This window comes from Solea senegalensis, linkage group LG3 (genome assembly GCF_019176455.1).
Source record: "Solea senegalensis isolate Sse05_10M linkage group LG3, IFAPA_SoseM_1, whole genome shotgun sequence".
NCBI lineage: Eukaryota > Metazoa > Chordata > Actinopteri > Pleuronectiformes > Soleidae > Solea > Solea senegalensis.
Genome location: NC_058023.1, coordinates 31,869,504 through 31,892,674, shown reverse-complemented (window position 1 = coordinate 31,892,674; position 23,171 = coordinate 31,869,504). Strand labels below are relative to the sequence as shown.

General features: G+C 45.6%; 3 protein-coding genes across 4 annotated transcripts; 1 reads left to right on the top strand and 2 right to left on the bottom strand.

The window, feature by feature from the left end:
- Positions 1-334: 334 nt before the first annotated feature.
- cped1 (cadherin-like and PC-esterase domain containing 1) lies at positions 335-12,396 on the bottom strand. Of its 2 annotated transcripts, none has more exons than XM_044021238.1 (20): positions 10,583-12,396; positions 8,116-8,290; positions 7,710-7,801; positions 7,543-7,627; positions 7,381-7,447; positions 7,143-7,305; positions 6,934-7,067; positions 6,650-6,722; positions 6,209-6,355; positions 6,021-6,119; positions 5,369-5,478; positions 5,206-5,270; positions 4,930-5,116; positions 4,680-4,848; positions 2,523-2,622; positions 2,066-2,423; positions 1,887-1,988; positions 1,403-1,490; positions 1,123-1,269; positions 335-990 (listed from the first exon to the last, which is right to left on the bottom strand). In XM_044021238.1, the coding sequence occupies exons 1-20, from the start codon at positions 10,850-10,852 to the stop codon at positions 802-804; spliced, it is 2,820 nt and encodes a 939-aa protein (XP_043877173.1). In that variant the 5' UTR covers positions 10,853-12,396; the 3' UTR covers positions 335-801. The 2 variants fall into 2 exon arrangements, with proteins under 2 accessions (XP_043877173.1, XP_043877174.1); XM_044021239.1 differs by having other exon boundaries at positions 7,173-7,305; positions 10,583-12,395.
- Positions 12,397-12,856: 460 nt separating this feature from the next.
- On the bottom strand, positions 12,857-17,624 carry ing3 (inhibitor of growth family, member 3). The gene is made up of 12 exons (XM_044022798.1): positions 17,497-17,624; positions 17,281-17,352; positions 15,805-15,905; positions 15,526-15,591; positions 15,339-15,435; positions 15,184-15,255; positions 14,953-15,069; positions 14,700-14,863; positions 14,315-14,508; positions 14,028-14,220; positions 13,858-13,896; positions 12,857-13,748 (listed from the first exon to the last, which is right to left on the bottom strand). The coding sequence occupies exons 1-12, from the start codon at positions 17,522-17,524 to the stop codon at positions 13,632-13,634; spliced, it is 1,260 nt and encodes a 419-aa protein (XP_043878733.1). The 5' UTR covers positions 17,525-17,624; the 3' UTR covers positions 12,857-13,631.
- A 1,038-nt stretch (positions 17,625-18,662) lies between these two features.
- tspan12 (tetraspanin 12) lies at positions 18,663-23,171 on the top strand. Its single transcript, XM_044022639.1, has 7 exons — positions 18,663-19,258; positions 20,356-20,438; positions 20,537-20,672; positions 20,851-20,916; positions 21,757-21,864; positions 22,240-22,383; positions 22,511-23,171. The coding sequence occupies exons 1-7, from the start codon at positions 19,193-19,195 to the stop codon at positions 22,811-22,813; spliced, it is 906 nt and encodes a 301-aa protein (XP_043878574.1). The 5' UTR covers positions 18,663-19,192; the 3' UTR covers positions 22,814-23,171.

Sequence of the window (23,171 nt, the reverse complement as noted above, 5' to 3'; positions counted from 1 at the left end):
CGATAAAAATATAGACAGAGAATCAAATATAAGACGCGTGTTTATCATCTTTGGTTTGTGAAGGTTTTCTGATCAAAGGTCACTTAGTGAGGTAAATAAAAATAATAATAATAATAATAATAATAATAATCACATGAAGGCTGAGAGAAGGAAGACGACCAATCACTGGTCAATAATCCACCAATGATTGGTCAACCCTTCAACAACAGGTCAGATATTAACTTCTGACATCAGGAAACACGGAGGTTTACCCAAGACTAAAATCAAAATCTAGTCTAGTAACTAGTCAGTAAGCGTGAGAAACCTCTTATTGATATGCACCATAAACTAGTTAGTCAGCATCAGAAACAAACTAGTAGACACTAAACACTAGTTGGTATGCAAAACTACTTATACATCAGAAACTAGTCAGAATACAGCCCAAACTAGTTATTATGACTAGTAAAAGACTAGCACATAAATAAAAACTAGTACACAGGGATGAGAGACTAGTTAATAAGCATCAAATACTAGTCAGTATGCATTTAAAAATTAACTAGTATACGTCAAAAACTAGCTAAGGCGCAACTGAAGGAAATGTTATTAAAACTAGCTGCACATATGTAATGGGTCTATATGATGATAAGACTCACATTTATATATATAAATATTATATATATATTATTTATTGATGGTTATTGACGAGCTGTCAACTGTTTCTCTGTTAAAATGAAGACTAATGACGCCTTCATGAGCTGAAGAAAAAAAGCTTTAAACTTATTCTCTCATGTCCGTCTGCTTCACTTCACACGCACTCTCTCTTTAGGTCCTGGTTCTGGGACACAGGCGGCTCAGGAGGATCTCAGAGTACACCTGGTTCACTGGTCCTCTCACATGATAGGTGAAGGTTTCAGGCTCCGCCTCCAGGTCCGTGTCCTGCACGGATGATTGGCTGCTGGGTCCAGGTCTGCTGGACTTGGTTCTGTTGGTGGACGAGCCAAGCTTCTCCACCTGAGGGGAAGACAACAGAGACTCCTAGTTCTGGACTGAAGTGAAGCGGACCGAGACTCGATCCCTGAGGAACTCCATCGTTTCTGATGCAGTTTGTCATTCGTCATTCACAGGTCAATAAAGTTTAATCACCTCGTGGAAGTGGCAGGCACAGCGCCCCTGCAGGAACTCTTTGTAACGACCCATCGTGATGCTGAACGTGTCGATCGCCTCGTACCCATGATGCTTTGCAGTGGAAACGATGTTATCGTTGTCTCTGTCAAGGTTCTGGATTTCTCTCTAAAGGACGGAATTTGTCCGAGGCCGCGTCAGTGAATCATTGGTTCATTCTTTTCACAGTTTGGACAGAAGAGTGGACAGGAGAGTGGACAGAAGAGTGGACAGAAGTGTCGACATAAACTGGAGGACCTACCAGACTCAGAGACCTTATCCCGTCCACAGGAAGATGGAAACCCATTCCCAAAGACTTGACCACCACCAGGATGTTACTGAGAGACTCCCTGAGGGGACAGCATGAGGGACTAGTTAGTAAGCATCAGAAACTAACTAGTACACACTAAAGACTAGTCGTCAAACTACTTATGCTACGGGAACTAGTTCACTTACATCCAAAACTAGTTAGAATGCAGTCAAAACTAGTTGTTATACACCAGAAACTAGTAGGGACGTATCCAACACTAGTTAGTATGCACCAGAAACTAGTTAGTGAGCACCAGAAACAAGTTATTATGCATTGGAAAACTAGTTATTATGCATCAGATAACTAGTTAGAATGCAGCCAAAACTAGTTATTATGCATCAGAAACTAACTACTACAAATAAGAGTAGAGGGGGCGGAGCCAACGTTTCATCACAGCAACCCTGGTAACCAATCAGTGAGTCAGTGTGATCCTCACCTGTCCAGCACCTCGCCGACTGTCCTCAGGTGATCGGTGCTAACCCACTGGACTCCGCCCACCACCAGCACGGTCAGGTGAGAGTCCACCAGAGGGCGAGACCTGTTCAGGGTCACACCTGTCAGTCGAAAAACCGTAAAAATAAAAAGAACCCCGCTCTGTGAACCCCGATGTGTCACCTGTGCAGCAGCTGCAGCAGCGCCTGCCTGAATGTGGGCCGCCGCCCCCTCTCCAGCCAGAACTGAGGGTAGTACGAGTAGCTGACCTGCGTCCGGCCCCCGTTCAGGTTCCCGTAGACCAGCGTGTCGTGGGCCTTCCCCCAGTCCGACAGACTCGCGTTCACACGCTCCATCAGGAAGTACATCATCCCGCGATTGGTGGAGTCGCCGATGAACATCACCTTCCTGTCCGTCATGCAGTCCTGCAACAGGGGGCGGTTCACCAGCGGGTGGTAACAGCCGTCCGGTTGCCAGGCAACCTCCCTCCAATCACATGTCCTGTTGTCAGAACAGCTGAGACACGGGACCACCCACCGACCTACGACAGGTGAGACAAGTGGGACGCGGGTGAGAGGCGGGTGAGAGACGGACAAGAGAGACAGAGAGGGAAAGGCACAGACAGGAAGTGACCTCGGACCTGGTTCGTGTCCGGAGCTGCAGATCCGACGTGGACTCGGGGACGTGGCGAGCGGCTGAAGACCACAGGACTGTGCAGGACGTACCAGAAGACCACAGTCCTGGAAACACAGGACAGAGGTTTCCACGGAGACAAGGACAGAGGACACCCTCTTTTCACATGAACATGAGACATTTTAAAATGCGGACGTCCTCAGATTAGAGACGGGACATTCTCGATGATGCATGCTGGGAAAAAAAAAATGGAGTGAGTTCAGCGATCAGTGCGCTCGTCGTGTGACGACCGTCTCTTCCTCTTCTTCTGTTGTCAGCGGTCAAAGGTCAAATAAACTCGCACAGCTCAGAGGCCTCGTGAGAGCCGCAGCGTCTGACCCCGAGTTCAGAGACGCCGCCATCAAACGCACACACACGCACGCATGAGCGGTCCAACACGGAGGACAAGTCCACACACACACACATACTGCTGCAGGTTTCGTGGCGGCGGCGTCACATTCCTCACTCTGGCGCCGCAGCTCACAACAAAGTGCGACAAGAAAACTTAACAGGGATTTTCTTGTTCGTACCTGAGCTCAGAGTAAACGCTGCGAGGTCGGCCGCCGCTGCCACCACCACCGCCACGCAAAACACGCCGACAAAGACGCCGCCGCCTTTCATCGGAGCCGCTGCCACGTAGAGAGCGTCCGAGACCACGCCCCCGCCGGGTCTACTGACGTGGTCCTGACGGACACGGGGCCAGGTATGTGTCCCTGCACTCAGGCCAGGTCTGGACGCGTCTTTGTGTTTTCAAACTTCGTCGGTGTAAAAACAAGTCACTTCCTGTGTGCGGCGTGATGTTGAAACACTGACAAACACAGAGAGGGAGTTGTGTAGCGCTGATAATCTTAGTCTGAATCGATGACAACGCTTTGAATAAATGTAACTTGAGCTTTGTTTTTATTTAAAAGGTCACGCACGACAACTTTAATGGCAGCGGGTGAAAACATGAATTTGTGAAACCCGCCACACGTTTGACTGAAAAACCGCGGGTTTAAAGAGAAACGTCTGTAACGAGAGACGAGGTCAAATGTCACACAGGCTCCGTCTAACATGCTGAGGAATGAAAGAAGGGGGAGGGGCTGAACCTGAACCCCCATGATGCACCGCCTCCCCCCCGATATGAATCATGAACATTAATTATCCATGTTCCCTGGCCGATCAAAACAATACAAGCTTGATCAGATGATCATCCACCTGTGACCATGTTAACAGCCTCACGTGCATCAGTGAGCGAACCGTTGCCATGGAAACAGCGGTCACCAGACACTGATGAGATGTTTTCATGCTTGAAGAATCAAAGTGTCTCAGATCAAAGTGGACGAGCTCCTCGCCGTGGTCATCACCTGCGATCAAAGCGGACGCGCCGCCGCTTTGATTTCACCTTCAAAGAGCGGCCGCTGACGCCGCCATCAATGGACGCTCTGTTCCGCTGGACCCCCGCGAGCCCACCTACGCTTCTCTTCAGGTGAGACACAGGTGGACCCGGGGGGGACAGGTGAGGGACAAGACGCTAACAAAAGACATCCAGAGAAGACAGGTGAGGGACGAGCCTCAATGCCACAGAGGTAAACGTCTACATGTGACAGAAACAAGAGACATTAGAGATGCACAGACGCACAGGGGAGACACAGGTGGACCAGAGAGGACAGGTGAGGGATGAGACGCAAACAAGAGACGTCAGAACCTGAATGCCACGCTCCACGTCTACAAGTGAGACACACAGAGACGCTCAGGTGAAAGACGAGACAAGACATCAGTAAGGAACAGAGACACAGAAACGTTTAAACACCCACAAATGAGAGACATTAGAGAAGCACAGGTGAGACATAGGTGAGGGACGAGACGGAAACACAAGACATCGGGAACACCTAGAGACACACAGTCGCACAGGTGAGACGCAGGTGAGGGACGAGACGGAACCTGAGCTGCGCAGACAGGTGAGAACGAGACCGCAGATGAGACAAGAACAGGTGGGACGACACTTTCGTTGGCCGAAAGCCCTGGAACAGGTCGTGGTAATCAGATTACGATCAGACTCTAATCAGACGGCAGTCGTCCGATCACATGACCGATCACATGACCGCACAGGTGTAAACACACCTGAGGAGAGCGGCTGGCTTACCTGCACGAAGCTGCACATCACGTGATCGGCAAACATAGGCAGACTGGGGCGGCTCTCTCGGTACACGTAGATGGTGTATATCGTCATGACGACGGGCTCGTGTTCGCTGTCATCAGTCACGAGGATGCTGATCCTGCTGTTGCCGAGGCCGACCGGGTAGTTCGCCATCCTGTTAACACGAAACACAAACCGTTAAATCGTCCGTGACGTTAGGTTAGGGGGCGGAGTCAGGGGTTAGGCCCCGCCTCACCTGGGTCCTCGGTGCTCGTCGAGGTGGACCCGGCATGCCGGGCTGACGGGCATCGGCCGGATTCGAACCGTCACTGTGTCAAAGGTCACCTCGGCACGGTACTCCTTCACCCGGGGGCTGAAGGGCGGAGTCAGGGTGAGGGCGGGGTCAGTGTAGATCTGTCGGAGGCGGGGGTCCACACAGAGATCTGGAAGATCCCGGCGAGACAGAAAACCAATCACATACCAGGACTAGAGTCCGGCAAACATGCTGTGTGAGTGACAGATGAGGTCTCACCTGAAGCTCCGCCCTGCGAGGACACGGGCGACTCCTGATTGGTCAAAGCGTTGGTGTCGTCGCTCCTGTCAGAGACGCGGGACTCGGTCAGTCAGTCGATCAGAGTGAAGGATGAGGGACAGGTGTGTAAAACAGGGAATTATGGGATGTTTCCTGCCCTCACCTGGAGCTGAGGTTCATCTGGAGGTCATAGTAACAGCTGATCCTGATCAGGAGGTCAGACAGAGAGGAAGAGGAGGACGAAGAGGAGGAGCAGGTGGTGCTGGGAGAAAGCTGCAGAAAAACAAACAATGTCAGCGACAGAGAGTGTGTGTGTGTGTGTGTGTGTGTGTGTGTGTCAGACTGATAATCTCCTGCACCAAATCCCATAGAGAAAATGAGTGATTTTAACATCACAGCACACAGCTGCCTCCATCAGTGAGTTCACATGTCGTATTTTGTGACTTCTGTGTTTGTCCTCTGTTCAGATTCACCTCAGTGACACAAAGTGACCACAAGAGGCACCAGTGGACCAGCAGCTCCTGTGTCCTCATGTGGTAAAATCACTCATTTTCTTTATGGGATTTGGTTTAGAGAGAGAGAGAGAGAGAGAGAGAGAGAGAGAGGGAGAGAGGTTTAGGAAGTGGCAAAAAACTGTGAGACTGTGTGTGTGTGTGTGTGTGTGTGTGTGTGGTGCAGCAGCTCCACCTGCAGGCGCTAGTGTGTACTTGCGATATTGAAAGCAGCAGCTGTGTAACAAACAGTGAAACAGTAGCTGTGAGTCTCTAAACAACCATTTCATTAACAACAAACAACAACATTAAAGGCTTGTTTACCAGCTGAAAAGCTGAGGACGTGGACATCTGTCTGTGAAACTGAAGAAGACGAGGAAAGTCTTCGTCTGACAAACACAGAGAGTCTGTGCAGCCGCCGTGCTGAGGACACACACACACACACACACACACAGTGTTAACATGTGTCAGTGTCGACTCCTCACACCGACTCAGGATCAGCTGGGACTCACCTGTCCCGCCTCCGTCTCCGCCTCAGAGGACAGGTGTGGTTGTGTCCCCAGCAGGAAGTGCAGTGTGTCCTCCAGGATCACGTCTCTGCCGATCTGTCCGTCGAACGCGTCGTCTCTCAGAGACACAAACGTCAAGTCCGTGTCCACCTGGAGACACGGAGACAGTCGTTACGTCAGTGTGTCCACCAGTATGGGACATTTTCATTTATCCTCGTTGTCCTCCGTGCGTCAGACAAATTAAGCATCACTTTATAAGAACGCTGATATTAATTAAAGGCTCTTATTTTGAAGAGTTCACCTGAGCTAAACAAATCATCCATCAAAGGAGGAAAGACGTGACGTTTGACAGGAGGTCTCACTCTGATCACTCACGTTATTCACCAGGTAAACGCCTTTATTTTGAAGAGCTACGGCAATGTTCTGGGTGACAGGAGGTCTCACCTGTATGATTTCAGGTGTAATGGAGCCGCTGAACAGCAGCGTGAAGGTGAGCAGCTGGTAACACAACACACACCTGCAACACACACCGATCAATCAATCAATTTAACGTCACTTCCTGCATATACATACAGTACATAAATATATATATATATATATACATATATAAAATATATATATATAAAAATATATATTTTTATTATATATATAAAAATAAATATATACACATATATGTATATGTATATGTACATATATATATATATATATATATATATATAATATATTACCTGTTGTCTTTTTCTCTCTTCTTATTGGTCGATGCCGCAGCCGCCTGCAGCACGTCACCAACCACCTGCTTCACCTGCCACAAAGCATGATGGGAGCCCGCTGGTCCCAGCTGCTGCAGCAGGAAGTCGCTGAGCTGAGGGGGGGGCAGGGTTAACACCAGACAAGAAGAAGCTTTATTAAAAACAACACAAACAAAACAAAAACACACCTGTAGCCCCGCCCACTCAGGAGGTTTTACCTCGGTGATTCGTCCTCTCAGCTCCTGATTGGACGTCACCGCGCTGATGTGATGCAGGAATGATGTCAGCGGTCTGAGAGAGGTCACCAGGACGTAAAGGTTCACCGTGGCAACCAGACCAGGGGGCGGGGCTCTGACAGGTGACAGACAAGTGAACACACAGGTGCACAGCGTACATGAATATTCTGACCAGTGCTCTGACACTCACCTGTCCTGAGGAAACGGCAGCTTCTGATTGGTCAGCTGACCACAGGAGAACGGCCTCATGGGTAAATCTGATCCAGGTAGAAACACAGAATATATACAGTATATATTTTTTTACAGTGTAAAAACACTGACTTGTGGTCCTGATCACACCTGGGTGACTCACCTGTCCGCTGAGAGCGAGCGAACAGGCGACAGAGGCCGCCGCCTGCATCAGAGAAGGCGTCCATCAGCGCCGGGATCAGGTTCACCTGAGGACAAAGACGCAGGTGAGGTCATGACCATGTGGGTGGAGCCTCAGGCCGTGATTGGCCGAACCGATGCGCGTCTCACCCTCTGATGTCGCAGGTGAGAGAAGGAGACTCTCCTGAGGCAGCTCCGCTCGGCGCTGCTGAGACACAGCAACAGGCTCCACCCACTCCCATCTGTAACCATGGAGACGCACACCTGTCACTTAGAGGAACACCTGCTGGTCAGGTGATTATCACACTGAGCACACATCCTGGACTTGTCTTTCGGTGTCCTGTCAAACACCTGTCCTTCACACGACTTTCCCCTTTCCACCACCTGTTCTTTGCTTGTCATTGTGTCCCTCACCTTTTGACCACCTGTCCATCTTTTGTCCTTCACGTGCACATCACTTGTTCTTTACCTGTCCTTATCTGTACACCACCCAGTCCTTACCTGTCCATCAACTATCCTAAACCTGTCCATCGGTTGTCTTCAAGCTGTCCCTCACCTTGCTGTGATCTCAGGACACTGCTTGTCTCGGCGTACGTGGACAGGTGGACGTCATAGTCCATCTGCCGCAGGACCTGCTGGTACAGTTGGACCTCGGTGTCGGAGACCTGGTGTTGACCTGTCAGAACCACGGCCCGGCGCCGCTGCAAGGGTTTCTGAAACCAGGACTGGACCTGAGGAGACAAGATGATGGACAGTTAGGTTAGGTCCACATGCGGTCCAAAACAGAGACATGAATAAAGGGACACGTCCTCTCTGCCTCGTCTCTTCCTGTTTTTCCTCTTATGAATACAGTTGACTGTGTCTTTGTCTTCTGTCCAGACGTCTCTCAGTATTCACTCCACGTTGGACAGAGGATGTTGGCAGCTTCTGTCTCAGTTTGACTTCAGTGTTTTTCTTCCTCTCAGTGAGACGAGGACATTGTATGAGTGTGTGTGTGCATGTGTTGGTCACATGACAAGGAAAAGGCCCCCCCCTCCTGTAAAGGCCTCAGACCTTTTGGTTATTTTTCCTCTTGGTCTCTGGGTTTGTGGTTTTTAAGGGGGTTTTGTGTTTGTTTCAGCAGATTTGTGTCCTTTTAAGGTGGTTTTGTGTCTATTTAAGGTTGTTTTAAGTTTTTATCAAGTAGATTGAATCTTCTTAATGAAGTTATGTCTTTATAACGTATTTTATTACATTAGTTTGCTGTTTTTCAGGCACATTTCAGTCTTTTAGAAGTAGTTTGGAGTATATTTAAGGTGGATTGCTCACTTTTTAGGTGATTTTGTGGTTTTTATGATGGTTTCCTGTTATTGAGTTGTCTTTTTATGGTGGATTTGAGTCTTTTTAGACGATGTTATGAGTTTTGAGGTGGTTTTGATGTGTTTTACTGTTGTTTGCAGTATTCTTAAGGTGGATTTGTCTCTTTTAAGGTGGTTTTGATGCGTTTCACTATTGTTTGCAGTATTCTTAAGGTGGATTTGTCTCTTTTAAGGTGGTCTTGTCTTTTTATAAGGTGGTTGAAGTGGCCTTGATGAGGACACAACGTGTTGCCTCTCTTCAGGTCGGACCAGCTGTCCAAACTCTGTCCCTCCACCTGTCTGACCTGACGTCAATCAAACAGCAGGGGTCCAATGACGGCCTCAGTCACCTGCTGTGAGGGCGGAGTTTATTGTCTTGTCAAACAGCTGCAGTTTACGTTCCTCTAAGTCTCGCCCATGTCGTTCACAGAGTGGAAACTGTAAGAGGACAGAAAGACGAACACTCCCGAACATTCCTCAATCTCCGGGAATAGTAAAGAGAACATGTGTATTGTTCTCTGGTGGGAGTGGCTCCACCTACAGACCAGGATCTGAGACTACATGACATAAACTTAAATAAACATAAGATAAACACATCATCTATCAACATCTTGTGACAGTTTTACTGCGAAGCTCACACGAGTGTGTGTGTATATGTGTGTGTGTGTGTGTGTGTGTGTGTGTACGTGTCATCTGACAGTTCACACTCAGTCCAGTTCAGTTCACACTTTGGATTGTCAGCTGATTTGTGACACACATACACTTTGATGACAAGTGACACTTAAAATACCCAGCGGTTCACGTGCCGACAGCTGATTGGCCCGTGCAGCTGTCAATCACGCCGCAGTAAAATAAAACCTCATGCATTGTCTAAAAATAGTGGAAACAAAGAGGAGGAGGGAGCTTTGAACTGGGCGGCCATGGCACTTCTTTGTCTGTCACTGGGGAACAGAACACATTCAGAACTCCATTAGGAAAAGTGGCGATTTAAGGATTAATGATTAACATTAGATCAGGAGGTAATAGACCAGTACACAACGGCAGCTAAAAGGATTTCATTTTTACTTCATGCAGTTTGCTCTTATATTATATACTGTATCTATATGTATGTTAGCCAGGATCTATTTATATGTTTAAGTCCTCAATTGGGGAATCTACAAACCACGTGTTGAAATACCCTCTTTTGTAAATGAGGTTTGGTTTGGATTTTGTCCTTGATTGTGATTTTATTTATACATAATGGATGTTATAATGACTAAAACACATATACATCGCATTGCTGTGATGAAGTTAGTTTCATGATTGTTACATCGTGACAGAGTGTTATCACAGTACCTGTCATCAGCTCAACAAACGTTAAAGTGCAGTTTTTCTGAATAAGGTTTGGTTTTTGAGTTCATGGTTGTGTGATTTACCACAGACCCGAACACATCATCACAATGTGTTATGTGTGATGGAGTGTGATTTAGTGTTGATTATAGTAAAAAATACAAACAAACGTCAAAATGTGTACATTTTGAATGGAGTTTGGTTGAACTGTTTCTTTCCCCCCGTGTTTGAATGTATCCAGGTGTTTAATTTATGAATTGTTTTTTTTTTTTAAAGCAATGAATACACATCTGATAAACGAATTACATAATTAACATTATACTGCTTTGTTTACTTCGTGTTGACAGGTGAACTCACCTGAGCGTCCCTCCGTCTCTGCACAGCCTCCAGGTCAGAGATGAACCTCCTCGTCTCCTCCATCATGACGTCATGTGACGGTTTCCGGGCGCGGACGTCGGCGGCGGCGGGCTGCGTACCGGAGCGGAGCCGGTTGCGCGCCACCATCACGGTCTGATAGAAGAGACACACCGCGACACCGAGCAGCAGCAGCAGCGGCGGGCCGGAGCAGGAGCGGCGGCGGAGCAGCGCCAGGAGGAGCCCGCCGGCAGAAGCCAGGAGACCCCGCATGGTCACTCTTCACTCCCCCGGTGTCTCTCCACGGAGCCTCCTCTTCATCTTCATCCGCTTCAGGTTACTGAGAGGGAAACACGCTGAAAGTTCGAGTCTCATTCAATTAAAAATTCTCATTTTCACCCCGAATTCATCAGTGGATCCTCAGGTGTAAGCAGAGTCATTGTGGCGTCATTTAAACACACTGAACTTTAATCCAGAATCAAGCAAACTTTAAAATAGATTTCTTAAATTGAGACTGGTGCTTTCCTGCTGAATGAAAGTTTGGTTTAAAAAAAAAAGAAGAAAAAAAAGTATGTTTAAGCCGAATTAACTGGTGTGTCCATGAGGAAATAAAAACATGTTTTTTAAAAAAAATAAACAAAGAAGCCACAGCAGAAACGAGCCAAACTTTAAACCGGAATGTTCTTCAAAGACGTCTGGCGCTGTGCTCTCAACTATATCTCAACGTGTTTTGATTTCAATTGAGTTGGTTTTCACTCATTTTATCTATGCCGAATTTACCCGCGTCGTTATGAGAAAAGGTAAAGAGTGTCCAAAACATTTTAAACGTAAAACATTTGAATCAGAAACGAATCAAATCTAGAATCGGATTATTCTTCAACGGAGTCTGTCGCTGTACTGCTCCACGGACAAGAAAATAACGGATGTCCCAAAGTTTATTTTAAGACCATTTCGCTTTGATGTATTATATTTATACCGAAGTAACCGTTGTATTAATGAGAGATTGCAAAAAGGACTAATTTACATTTGACATATAATGGAATCGCATCGGAAACGAATCAAACTTAAAAACGGACTCATCTTCAATAGAGTCTGGCTTTGTGCGTCTGATCTGACGGGAATGTACAAATCTGCCGACGGTTTGTAAACGCGAGCTTGACTTAAATAAACATAAGTTTCAAATATTATGTTTATGCCGAATTCAGAGATGGGATCAGGAGAACACGTGGAGCTGTCGGTTTGTGATATTTAAGTCCTCAAGTCTCATCGGTAACGAGTCAAACGTTAAATCGCTCCGGTTTTCAGGCGACCTCTGTGCGCGTCAATGCTTCGTCTCATCGCTTCTTCGTCGCGTTGTTCTGGAAAGGTCATGACACTTCAAAGAGAAGTCGTCCTCCTGGATCCGGACTGGGGAATGACCCGGGTTTGATCCGTGTCCGCGGGATACCCGCCGTCTCGTCAGCTGATCAAGACTCCGATAATAAACGGAGACATAACGGGACGTTTCAGAGGAGCAGGGAAGTGCCGCAGAACTCCAACGAAACAGGCAAAAAATCCCGGAAACCCGATTTAAAAGTGCGCTTTAAATAGTTCGGACTGAAGGATCCGACGTTCGGTTTAGGCAGAAAAACAGCCGAGTGACGGAGGAAACTGGTCCAGCTCCTGGAGGAGTCCTGAAGTCTGGAAATGTCCTGGAGGGGTCTGGTCTGGCAGGCGGAACCATGAACCATCTGGTTTCGCTTAAATCCACATTTGGAGACCGGAGGTTCGTGAACGCCTCACTTCTTTTCCTCTGCTTTATTTTTGAACTTTTGCTGTTTCACATGAAGTCCGCTCTGTTACCCTCTGCCCCTCCCCCTCCTCCCCCCACGGCTACCCCATCACACACACTTTAGGCTATTTATGGAACACACACACACGTGTGCAGAGACTGCGTGTGTAAAATCGTCGTTGTTTGACTGGGATTTAGTGAAGAGGGAAATGAACTGGATTAAGTGGGTGATGCGTTCAATGACCGCGTTTGAATCTAGAAATTAAAATCTGAAAACAAACAATGTTATTGATCGTGTGCACTGGTTCAGATTAGACTACTCCATAATTTTAAATTTAATCTGACCTGATATCTGCTGACAATTGAGAACTGATCAATAATTTATTGACAGGTCAATAAATAATTGATTAAGCTGATCAGTAAAATGTGGAGAAGAAAAGACTTTTACAACAAGATTTAAAAAACATCAACCATTTTATTGGACGTCATTTTTTGTTTTTACACACACACACACACACACACACACACATACACACAAATACATTCTCAAAAAGGTGTGAGGTCACATCTTGTCTCATTTTTGAGGGGGGAGGGGCCTGTCAGGCTTTCACATGAACAACCAATCGGCCGAGTTTAATGATAGTTCAGCGATAAAGACTCTAAGGAAATAAATGAGGGAACTCGACGCCAATCACTTTGAATCAATATTCTATCAAAATCTGGATTATTAAAATCACTTTATTTAAATCAGGATTATGGAGGAAAACACAGACCATTAAGTCAGGTTTTTAATAATCCAGACAGTCTGAGCTCACTTCCTGTGATGGGGCGGAGTCACATGACCTCGAGTCAGACTCCGTTTTTAAACCCACCAACCTGAGCCTGACCGGTCGACCTCTGACCTGACCAGATAATCTGTCAGTCAGCTGACATCTAAGACAAAAAAAATGATGTGACTACCCCTCAGTAACAAGCAGTGATCCTAATATTAGTCAAGTCCGACTTAATTAAGACAGATTTGGTCAAGATATGTCAGGATTAATTAAGTCAGACTTAAAGTCATTTGATCAGATAAATGTTTTTTTTGCGAGATAAATTATCAATGTTTTCATTTTTTTGTTTGTTTGTTTGTTTTTGTTTTTACGATTTTTCTTCTTGTGGCTTCGTTTGTTTCAAAAATGATTTCACCGTCAGCTGCATGAGTGTGAGCAGCCTGACGACCTCTGACCTCAGACACTCTGCAGGTTTTAAATCCATCATGGCCGCAGCAGGGGGACGGGTCTATTTGTGGCGGCTGCCTCTCCTCTTCATGGCGGCCGTGCACTGAGGACAGTACCACTTTCCCTTTGGCGCCTCCGTCAGGCCGACGCAGCCGTAGTGGAACCACTCGATGGGACACTGAGCAGAGGGAAGGTCACGGATCAATAATCACAACTAATCATCACGACATTTAAACGTGAAGGTCTTGAGAATCTCAACTTGAGAATCCACAGACAAAAACACTTACATCTGTGTTATCACAGCCGACCATCTCTCCATAAGAAACCTGAAACAAATAATCAGTCATCTTCATCATGACCAGGAATGATGTGTGTGTACCTGGTTACAGTCGTGTGTGTGTGTACCTGGTTACAGTCGTGTGTGTGTGTACCTGGTTACAGACGTGTGTGTGTGTACCTGGTTACAGATGCAGTATCGTGGCTCATTGGGGTCGTAGGTCCAGTCGACCTGGCTCGTCGCCTCGGCCTCTGGAAGCGCTGAGGCCTGCTGGGAAAGCTCTTGGGCGAGTGCTGACGACGAGGAGCATGATGACAGCGAGGAAGAGGACGACGATGAAGATGACTGATGATTGGAAGACTTGACGTTGCTTCTGAATAAAAAACCAAAACAAACGACGACGAGTCAGTATCACGACTAAAAAAAACATAAAACACAGATTCAGACATATGAATGTGAGGTCTCACTTGGACTTGCGCCCCCTGGAGTCAGAGGTGGTGGTGGTGGGCGTGAGGGTCTGGGTGAGGGTGGAGGCCAGGGCAGAGGACGAGTATCCCGTGTTGTCCCTGGACAGAGCGAATTCCCGGCCCAGCTGGAAGTCATTGTTCTTGATGGCCTCGTAGCTGGCCTTCAGACTGGACGTCCTCCTGCCATCCTTCATCTGACACAGAGTGACAGCGGTGTTAGTTTACGCTGAACACGACTTCACCAGCACACGCTTACACTTCACAACATGTAAGATAAGGTCAAACAACATGGCCCCTAATGATGTCCCAAAAGAAAACAATTGAAGATGGAGAATCCAGAGATCACAACCTGACCGCTCTGATCTGATAAATTGTTTTTTTATACCTGTGCCGTTGCCTGTACAGCCTGAGCGGCTGCCATGGTGATGGCGCCCGCTCCGGCGCCGGGCCCGGCGGGCAGAGAGCTCAGGTTGTAAGACGCCAGTGGCTGAGAAGAATTCACACTGTACACGTTGTTGGTGGACGAGGTCGTGCTGTTGGTACGGCTGCCTGTATGGGTCACACAGGTAACAGGGGTCAGGGGGAACGGGGAGGTCAGCGTGCAGGTGTGCACGAGTGTCAGGGGTGGAGCCAGTTACCTTGCGTGTTCTCCTTGGAGGCGTCTGACGTGAGCGTGGACAGCAGAGCTTCAGATTTAAACTTCTTCTCCGGAACGTGTTCGGTCGTGTGGTGAGCGGGAGCGCTGTACTTCCTCTCTGTTTACGAAACACAACGAACACGTTGAAAGAACACGTGTGCGTTGGGGAATGACTAACAATTGTCTAACATGGACTAACATTTGTCCGTGAATGTCCCTGAATCGTACTTACTCTCTGTTGTGGTGTGAGAGTGGACGTGGTGGTTGTTGATGGGTTGAGACGGACTGTCCATCTCTAAAGACCCTGAGGAGAAGACAAGAAAGGTTAAAACTTCTTCTTCTTCTTCATCATAAATAAAAACGATTTCATTATTGATCTCGACTCACGTCTCTCCAGGACCTCCGTGATGCCGGCGTTGTCGGCCTCCAGCTCCATCTTAAACTTGGCCAGTTCCTGGTCCAGTTTACGGAGGTGACGGTCCACCTGTCAATCATGACATCAGTCGGACAATCAGGGAGCCGTCTCGACAGTGGGGCGGAGTCATGTGATTGACTGAACGTGTGTCATACTCACCAGATCATAAATCTGATTGGCCAGCTGCACCTTCTCATCTGCATCTTCCAGAGCTTTGTAATAATCCTTAAAAAAAATAAATAATAAAAATAAATAAATATATATAAATAAGCAATAAACAATCTTTATTGATGTCTTCTGGTGTTAGCATGGTGCAGGGGACAAATATGTGACAAGTGTGCACAGAAAAACCTAAAAGCAGAACACTGTGATTGATTCTCTCAGAACGGATGTTAGTTCCAGATGTGGAAAGAGCCTCCAACATTACTGTGTCCTGACCTTTTTAATGACCTCCATCTGTTCTTCTCTCCACTCTGGTTTGTTCTTCTTTGCGTTGACAAAGTACTCGATCACTTTCTGCTCCAGCTGATCGGTGGCATCTGCGAGAGAATGAAAATGAACAGCAGTATCATCAACCCTCTGTCACACCTCAGAATATAAACATGGCTGCAGTGAAAACTAGTCAAATCAAGCTTATAAATAAAAATCAATAAACTACCATAAAAACATATAAAATAAAAAGGCCAATGTTACACAAACACACAACATATGTACTCTGGTTATAATCAAACAGATGTAAACACATGAAAGCAGTTGTACACAGGTGTTAAAATTGTGAAAATAAATGTAAACAAATATTGAGTCAAATTAAAATATATACTCTTGCAAAATAGACACTATTAATGAGTAACAAGTGTTCATGAAAAAACTGGTGTAAACAAAGGAAAACTGTGGTGACCAGGTGAGTAAACAGATGTTAAACATGACAAAACAGAGGTATAAAAAGTGCAAACTCTTGGGAACAGATATATAAAGGGATATGAATGTAGACAGACTTTTTTTTACCTGGTATAAAATCATAAGCAAACCTGCGCCAACAGATGTAAGCTATGATAACCAGGTGTTAAACAGGTGTAAATTAATGTAAACTGATATAAACTGGTGCAACCAGAGGTAAAATGTGTAAAATGATGTTAAATTAGAGTACACTCATATTAACGAACTGCTGCTAACCCCATGAAGCTGCCCGTCTGCCATATCTGCTAATGAGTGAACGAATGCTACTCTGCTATAATGGCAGACTGATAGCCCAGCAGATCATTCATTCATTCACTCAGTGCCAGCTAGGGCTGCAACTGTGCAACTTTGATTAGATTCATAATCGAGAAATGTGCTGGTCAGAAAATGTTGAAAAATGTCGATTGTTGTTTCAGAAAATATTCACATTTAAGAAGCTGCAAAATCTGAAAGCTTGTTTTAATTATTAAAAACCCACTCAAACCAATCAATCGATTATCAAAACAGTTGACAATTCATTAGTAATCGATTAATAACCATTGCAGCCCTGGTGCCAACGGCTATGCTAATAATTTTTAGAACTGATCTAGTTACTTAGCAACCGTCTGATAACTTGTTTTGATTTGTGTTTTAAATTATATACACTCTGTATTAAATGAAGGCTTTCTATGACTCTTTATTTATTTTATTTTCCTTATATTATATATATATATATATATCACTTTACTCTATATGTGCATATATTCTATATTTTTAGTATTGTGTAAACTTAACCTGGCAATAAACCTGCTTGTCAACAGTCTGATAAGCGCTCATGTTAGCAGATCGTGGACTATTCACTCTAATATGGGCTTTTATTTGTTAAAATGGGCTAATAGTCCATAATCTGATGAGTTTATGGACTATTAAACGAGTAAACTGTGTGTACTCGGCGTGTTACCGGCACAGTGTACGTACTCTGAACCTGCAGGTCCATCTCCCTCATTTCCGTAAACCTGTCGCGGAGATCCATGGGTAACTGCTCGATCACTGCCAAGAGAAGAAGAAGACGCCGTTACATGCTAGCGCGGCTAAGCTAACGGCCGCGGCCACACAAGTCGGAAAATGGTGCACGTTTAGCGCACGAAACGCGCCAGCAGCACCCCCGTCGCCGTGTTACAGTGTCATACTCACTCTCCAGGTAATCCTCCAGGTACAACATGGTGAAAAACTCGACGTTTGACGCGTTTTACGATACAAATCTGTTCTTTCAATATGGCGCCGTCAGCCGCGGTGTCTCTCAGAAAAAAACAGACCGAGAACTGAGGTCAGAGAATGTGACGTAGGCGCCCAGCCTTGATTTGATTGGTCGAAACGAAGTGCGTGCGTCGATTTGCGTCCTCGGAAGAGATGCCTTGTGGGAAATGGAGTATCTGAACGATTTCTTAACGAAATTACTATAATATGGGTGATTTTAAGTATTAAACACGATTTTAACGTAATAATAAAGATCAACAACAATAAAACAGGTTAAGAGTCAGATACTAAAATGTTAGTTTTATAAATTGATGTTCAAATATCTTAAACTACAGTACATACACATAAACTGGATAAATAAGCAGTATTATTCTAATTATTTGTCATTGATTACATTTCAATATGAAATAACTTTGAAGCCACCATTTCTTCCAAAATAATGTGGACTCTAATTACTAAACAAAAACGGAGATAAATATTTATTAAAATTGGTTTTGTTTAATTTCATGTTCATTTCCTGTGCAGTGTGGTTTTATTTTTATTCTCAAAATTACCATTATATATATTTTACATTATTATTATTATTATTGTTATTATTATTATCTCATTTTATATTGACTATATAGTCTCCCTGACATGATTGTTATGTGTTTATTTGGTGGTTTTTGTGTCATGTGTGTGGTTTGGTCTAAATGTGAATGTGGTTGTATTTAACACCCTAATTTCTCAGTTTGAGATTAATAAAGTACATCTATTCCATTCTATTAAATATGTAATGACAATAAAGATCTGCTTTAAATAAAACAGGTTTTATTTTGTGCAAAATAATTGTTTCAGTGCATTAGTTTCTGTCCACAAACTAGTGACTATAAATTGGTTTATGTCCACATGTGTGGACACAGTGTGACTATAAACAACAACAACAGAAGTAACTTCTGCAGGACTCAGCTGGAGAAAGTATGTGGACAGAAGTATGTGGACAGTGTCAGTGCTGCCAGCAGAGGCCTCCACGTGTCTGTGTTTTCCTGTTGTCCCTCTGACATTCCTCTGTCCTCCCCCAGGACTCTCAGGGGGAGGGAGGGAGGGAGCAGGAGGGAGCGGCTGCTGCGGATCTAATTAGTGAGGAGGAGGAAGAAGACAGTGCAGGACAGGACAGGACTCTGTCCAGACTCAGAGGTTCGGACCCGCAGCGGATTCTGGAGCTGGATCTCTCTGCTGGATTGTGGACTTCAGTTTCGTCCAGGTCACTGTGGTTGTCTCAGTCTGGAAAGTTGGGGTTTGGATTTGTCCTGTAGACCACTTTTGGCTCCCTGGTGTGACCAAATACGTGATAGTTGGTCCAGAACCACGCGCTCCATCCTCTTGCGGGACTGAAGCAAAGTGAGAAACCACCTGTCGTCAAAAGTTTCCTGTAGCGAGTGACGGAGAAACCCGAACTGCCGAGAGAGGACGACGGACAGATCCGAGAGAGAAGGAGCGAAGAAGACGCGCAGCAGAATGCGCCTTTTACGCACAGAGAGGAATCTCTTGTGACTGGAAATCTGCGTGCTGCGTGTTCCCAGTGGGTATGCTGTCATGGTGACCCGGGCTCAGATGATGTCATGGTGTGCCGGGCTCAGGTGAGTGGGTCGGGATGGCTCGGCAGGACGCGGTGAGGTGTCTGCGCTGTCTGCTGTACGCGCTCAACCTGCTGTTCTGGGTGAGTGAAGTCATCTTCATCACCATCTTCATCATCAGCTCCATCATTATCATCAAACAGAAACATAACCGATGTACTGTAAAAAAAAAAAATCACACGTGATTTAAAGTTGGCAAGTCAAACTCAAAGAAAGTTAAAATTATAGTGGAAAGTTAACATTTCCAGTTCGAGTTTAGATTTGCAGTGATAATGTAAAGTTTACAGCAATAATTCAAAAGTACTCAGGTAAATGTTTACAGTAACAGTTTAAAATGTACAGTGAAAGTTTAGTGTTTACAGTGAAAGCTTCAACAATTCAACAAGACTAGGTTTAAAGTTTACAGTTGGAGTTAGAATTTGCAGTGAAAGTTATGATTTGCAGTGATATTGTAAACTTTACAGTGACAGTTTAACATTTACAGTGAGAGTTAGAATTTGCAATGAAAGTTAACATATTGTAAAGTTTACAGTAAAAGTTTAACATTTACAGTGAAAGTTACAGTTCGCAGTGAGAATTCAACAAGACTCAGTTGAAAGTTCACAGTTGGAGTTAGAATTTGCAGTGAAAGATAACAATAACATTGCGAGTCAAACATTTACAGAGAACGTTTCCAGTGAAAGTTACAGTTTACAGTGAAAATTCAACAGAAACCAGTTAAAATTTACAGGGACTTAAATATTTACAGCGATGTCTTAGAGTTTACAGTGAACGTTTACACTTAAAGTTACTGCAGAAATTCAACAGAACTCAGTTAAACGTTTACAGTGAACATTTAAAGTTTACTGTGCAAGTAAATGATTTGTTAGCAGCTACAAGATATTCAACAACAGTCAGTTAGGGTTACATTTTACAGTGACAGTAAAACATTGACAGGGGAATGTTCAACGTTTACGATGTGAGTTTTTAAAAAGAACAGTACCGCAAAAACCCTCAAAATCTTAAAGATTTACAGTGAAAGTTTACTGTAAAAACTCTGCTGTGAAAGTTGACGTTTGTAGTGAAAGTAGGACATCCGTCTGTCTGTCTGTGGGAACATGTCTCACATTCCGAGATGTTATTTGTAGGCAGCAGAAACTGATCCGTGTGTGTTTATTTCTGTGTGTGTGTGTGTGTCCAGCTGATGTCAGCGTGTGTGCTCGGAGTGGCAGCGTGGATCCGAGACTCTCTGAACACTGTCCTGACCCTGACAGCCCACACCAGGTGAGTTCACGGATCTGCTGTCACACGTGGACGCACAACTGTCTCACATGTGTGAGGACGTGGTGGTGTCACATGTCACACTGTGTGTGTGTGTTCAGGTTGGAGGAAGCAGCCATCCTCACGTACTCTCCGGCCGTCCATCCCGTCATCATCGCCGTGTGCTGCTTCCTCATCATCGTGGCGATGGTGGGATACTGCGGCGTCCTCCGCTGTGACCTGCTGCTGCTCTCCTGGGTGAGAGTCCACACCATCCGGCAAACACTGAGACAGAGACACACACACACGTGGACACACCTGGGGGTCACTGCAGGGGTCAGTCTGCAGGGGGAGGCGGGGCCAGGTGTCAGGTGTCTCTGATAAGATGAGACGTTGTGACACAATGTTTGCGTGTGTGTGTGTGTGTGTGTTGCAGTACCTGTGCAGTCTGCTGGTCATCTTCTGCGTGGAGCTGTCCAGCGCAGTGTGGACGTATGACGAGGTGAGGAAACCCCGGGTACAGCGCCCCCTGCTGTCTCACTGAATGTGTGTGTGTGTGTGTGAGCAGCAGCTGCAGGTTCAGATATTTTCAGCTGCTGATTCAAACTAAACTCTCATCTAAGAATAAACAGACATGTGAGACAGCTGCTGTTTATCACACACACACACACACACACACACACGCACAGGCAAGACAACAACAAAATAAACAAAAACAACAACAACGAAATGAAATATTCTGACAAACAAACCAAAGACTGTGCAAACGGCGAATACAAATACTGTGAAGTAAATAAGGTAAATAATAATAAATAAATAAATAAATACATGTAAGAAAATAATAATAAAAAAAAACAGTAAAATAAAATGAAATGTTTGCATTTTTCCATGTTGTTGAGTCAAAGTTAGGATTCATTATATATTGCATATTTAAAAAACAACAACAGGAACGGTGATAATTGTGCAAAACTCACTTGTTTTTCTTTTATTGTTGTTCATATTTTTTTAAAAGATTCATAAGATTGTGCTGAAAAGAGGCCTTAAGACCACATTCTTACAGCCTCTGTGTAAACGTTTTAATATTGTAATGTCAAAATAAGCAGCATAGACGCTCTGTGTTCTAAAGGTTCAGTTAGTTACGTAAACACTGACCTCACGCTGACTGTGGTGTCAGTGTTAGTTGTTTGTGTCACCTGCCTGCAGGGGGTTTGTGGGTAATGGAGTCAGATTGTTATCAGCAGAGCAGAGTGGACACACCTGGTGGTTATCAGAGAGGGGGCGGAGCATTAGGACGAATCCATCATCACTGTGTGTGTGTGTGTGTGTGTGTGTGTGTGTGCAGCCGTCAGTGCAGCGCTCTGATATGATCAGTCTCAAGACTCGGATGCCAAACTATGGCCTGCAGCGCCACCAGTGGCTGACGCACACCTGGAACAGCCTCCAGACAGAGGTAAACACACACAACACACACAACTAACCTTTAACCCTTAACCTGACCCAAACCGTCCTTTTAAGGGGTGACAGAACCTGAGGACCAGCCAAAATGTCCTCACTCCCTTTGGTTCATGAGTTTTTTGGTCCTCACAAAGAGCCACGTTCAAGGACACACACACAAACTTGTTTTCCTATCTCCATGGGGAAACCTCAGGTCTTAACCCTGAAAAAACCTATTACCTTGACCCACAAGGGTCAAGTTAACCAGTTCTGCCTCATTAGGACCAGGTTTTGGTCTGCATGAGGACTACTGGTCCTTGCCAGAAAAAATGTCCTCCACATCCTGACCCTAACACACGTTGTCTGTCATGTGACCTGCGCGTGTTTCCAGTTTAAATGCTGCGGCGTGATGTACTTCACTGATTGGCTGGAGATGACAGAGATGGAGTGGCCGCCTGATTCCTGCTGCTCCAATCAGTATCCAGGCTGCGCTCGCCACGCCCACTACCACGACCTCAGCGACCTCCACCAAGAGGTGAGACGCAGCGTTCCATCACACCTTCAGCTTGCTTCAACCTGTTTGTTTAAAAATGTAAATATTTGATGTTAGATAAAGAACATATGGTCAAACGTGTGGGTGTGTGTGTGTGTGTGTGTTTCAGGGCTGCGGTCCAAAGATCTACTCCTTCATCCGTGGGACGAAGCATCTACAGGTGTTGCGTTTCTTGGGCGTGTCCATCGGCGTGGCTCAGATTCTGGCCATGGCACTGACCCTCACGCTGCTCTGGGCGCTTTATTACGGACGCAAGGCCCCGGAGCCGGACGCCACGGCAGCGCAGCCGGACAACTCCGCCCCCCTGACCGCGACGCATGGACCCTCAGCCGGGGCGTCGCAGTCGGGCTGTGGCCACGCGACCGGGGCCAAACCACAGGAAGTCCAGTTTGAGATGGAGCGACTGTCGTAGGCCACTGCTGAGCGGCGCCTCCTGCAGGCCTGAAGAGGAACTTAGTGGAGCGTTGACTCGCCTGTGAGTGGGAACTCTTCGTGTTCATCCAGACTGTGGAAAAGGATCAGCGATTAGTTCTTATAATATATTTGTACAGAAGAACATGTGCATCATGATAAATGTTCAACGATTCTCACTGGACTTTGGAAAATGGAAGTTTGATTCGGTCACCAGACTCTGCAGCCGGGTGGAGTAGATCAACTGCTGTGAATTTATTAAAGATTATTTATTGACACGTTCAAAAAGTATAATAAAAAAAAAAAACATGTTGACATGTGAGCGGGTGCTTCTAAATGAATCCAGACTTTCAAAACAA

Excerpts from the sequence above, each read along its gene's own strand:
- cped1 (XM_044021238.1), bottom strand. The coding sequence starts at position 10,852 with ATGCGGGGTCTCCTGGCTTCTGCCGGCGGGCTCCTCCTGGCGCTGCTC. Across the intron at positions 8,291-10,582 it reads AGAGACGGAGGGACGCTCAG|GTCCAGTCCTGGTTTCAGAA; the intron begins GTGAGTTCACCT and ends TTGTCTCCTCAG. Across the intron at positions 1,270-1,402 it reads GGATAAGGTCTCTGAGTCTG|AGAGAAATCCAGAACCTTGA; the intron begins GTAGGTCCTCCA and ends TCCGTCCTTTAG.
- ing3 (XM_044022798.1), bottom strand. The coding sequence starts at position 17,524 with ATGTTGTACCTGGAGGATTACCTGGAGA. Across the intron at positions 15,592-15,804 it reads AGATGGAGGTCATTAAAAAG|GATTATTACAAAGCTCTGGA; the intron begins GTCAGGACACAG and ends ATTTTTTTTAAG. Across the intron at positions 15,256-15,338 it reads CACGGAGGTCCTGGAGAGAC|GGTCTTTAGAGATGGACAGT; the intron begins GTGAGTCGAGAT and ends TCTTCTCCTCAG.
- tspan12 (XM_044022639.1), top strand. The coding sequence starts at position 19,193 with ATGGCTCGGCAGGACGCGGTGAGGTGTCTGCGCTGTCTGCTGTACGCG. Across the intron at positions 20,439-20,536 it reads ACCCTGACAGCCCACACCAG|GTTGGAGGAAGCAGCCATCC; the intron begins GTGAGTTCACGG and ends GTGTGTGTTCAG. Across the intron at positions 21,865-22,239 it reads GGAACAGCCTCCAGACAGAG|TTTAAATGCTGCGGCGTGAT; the intron begins GTAAACACACAC and ends GCGTGTTTCCAG.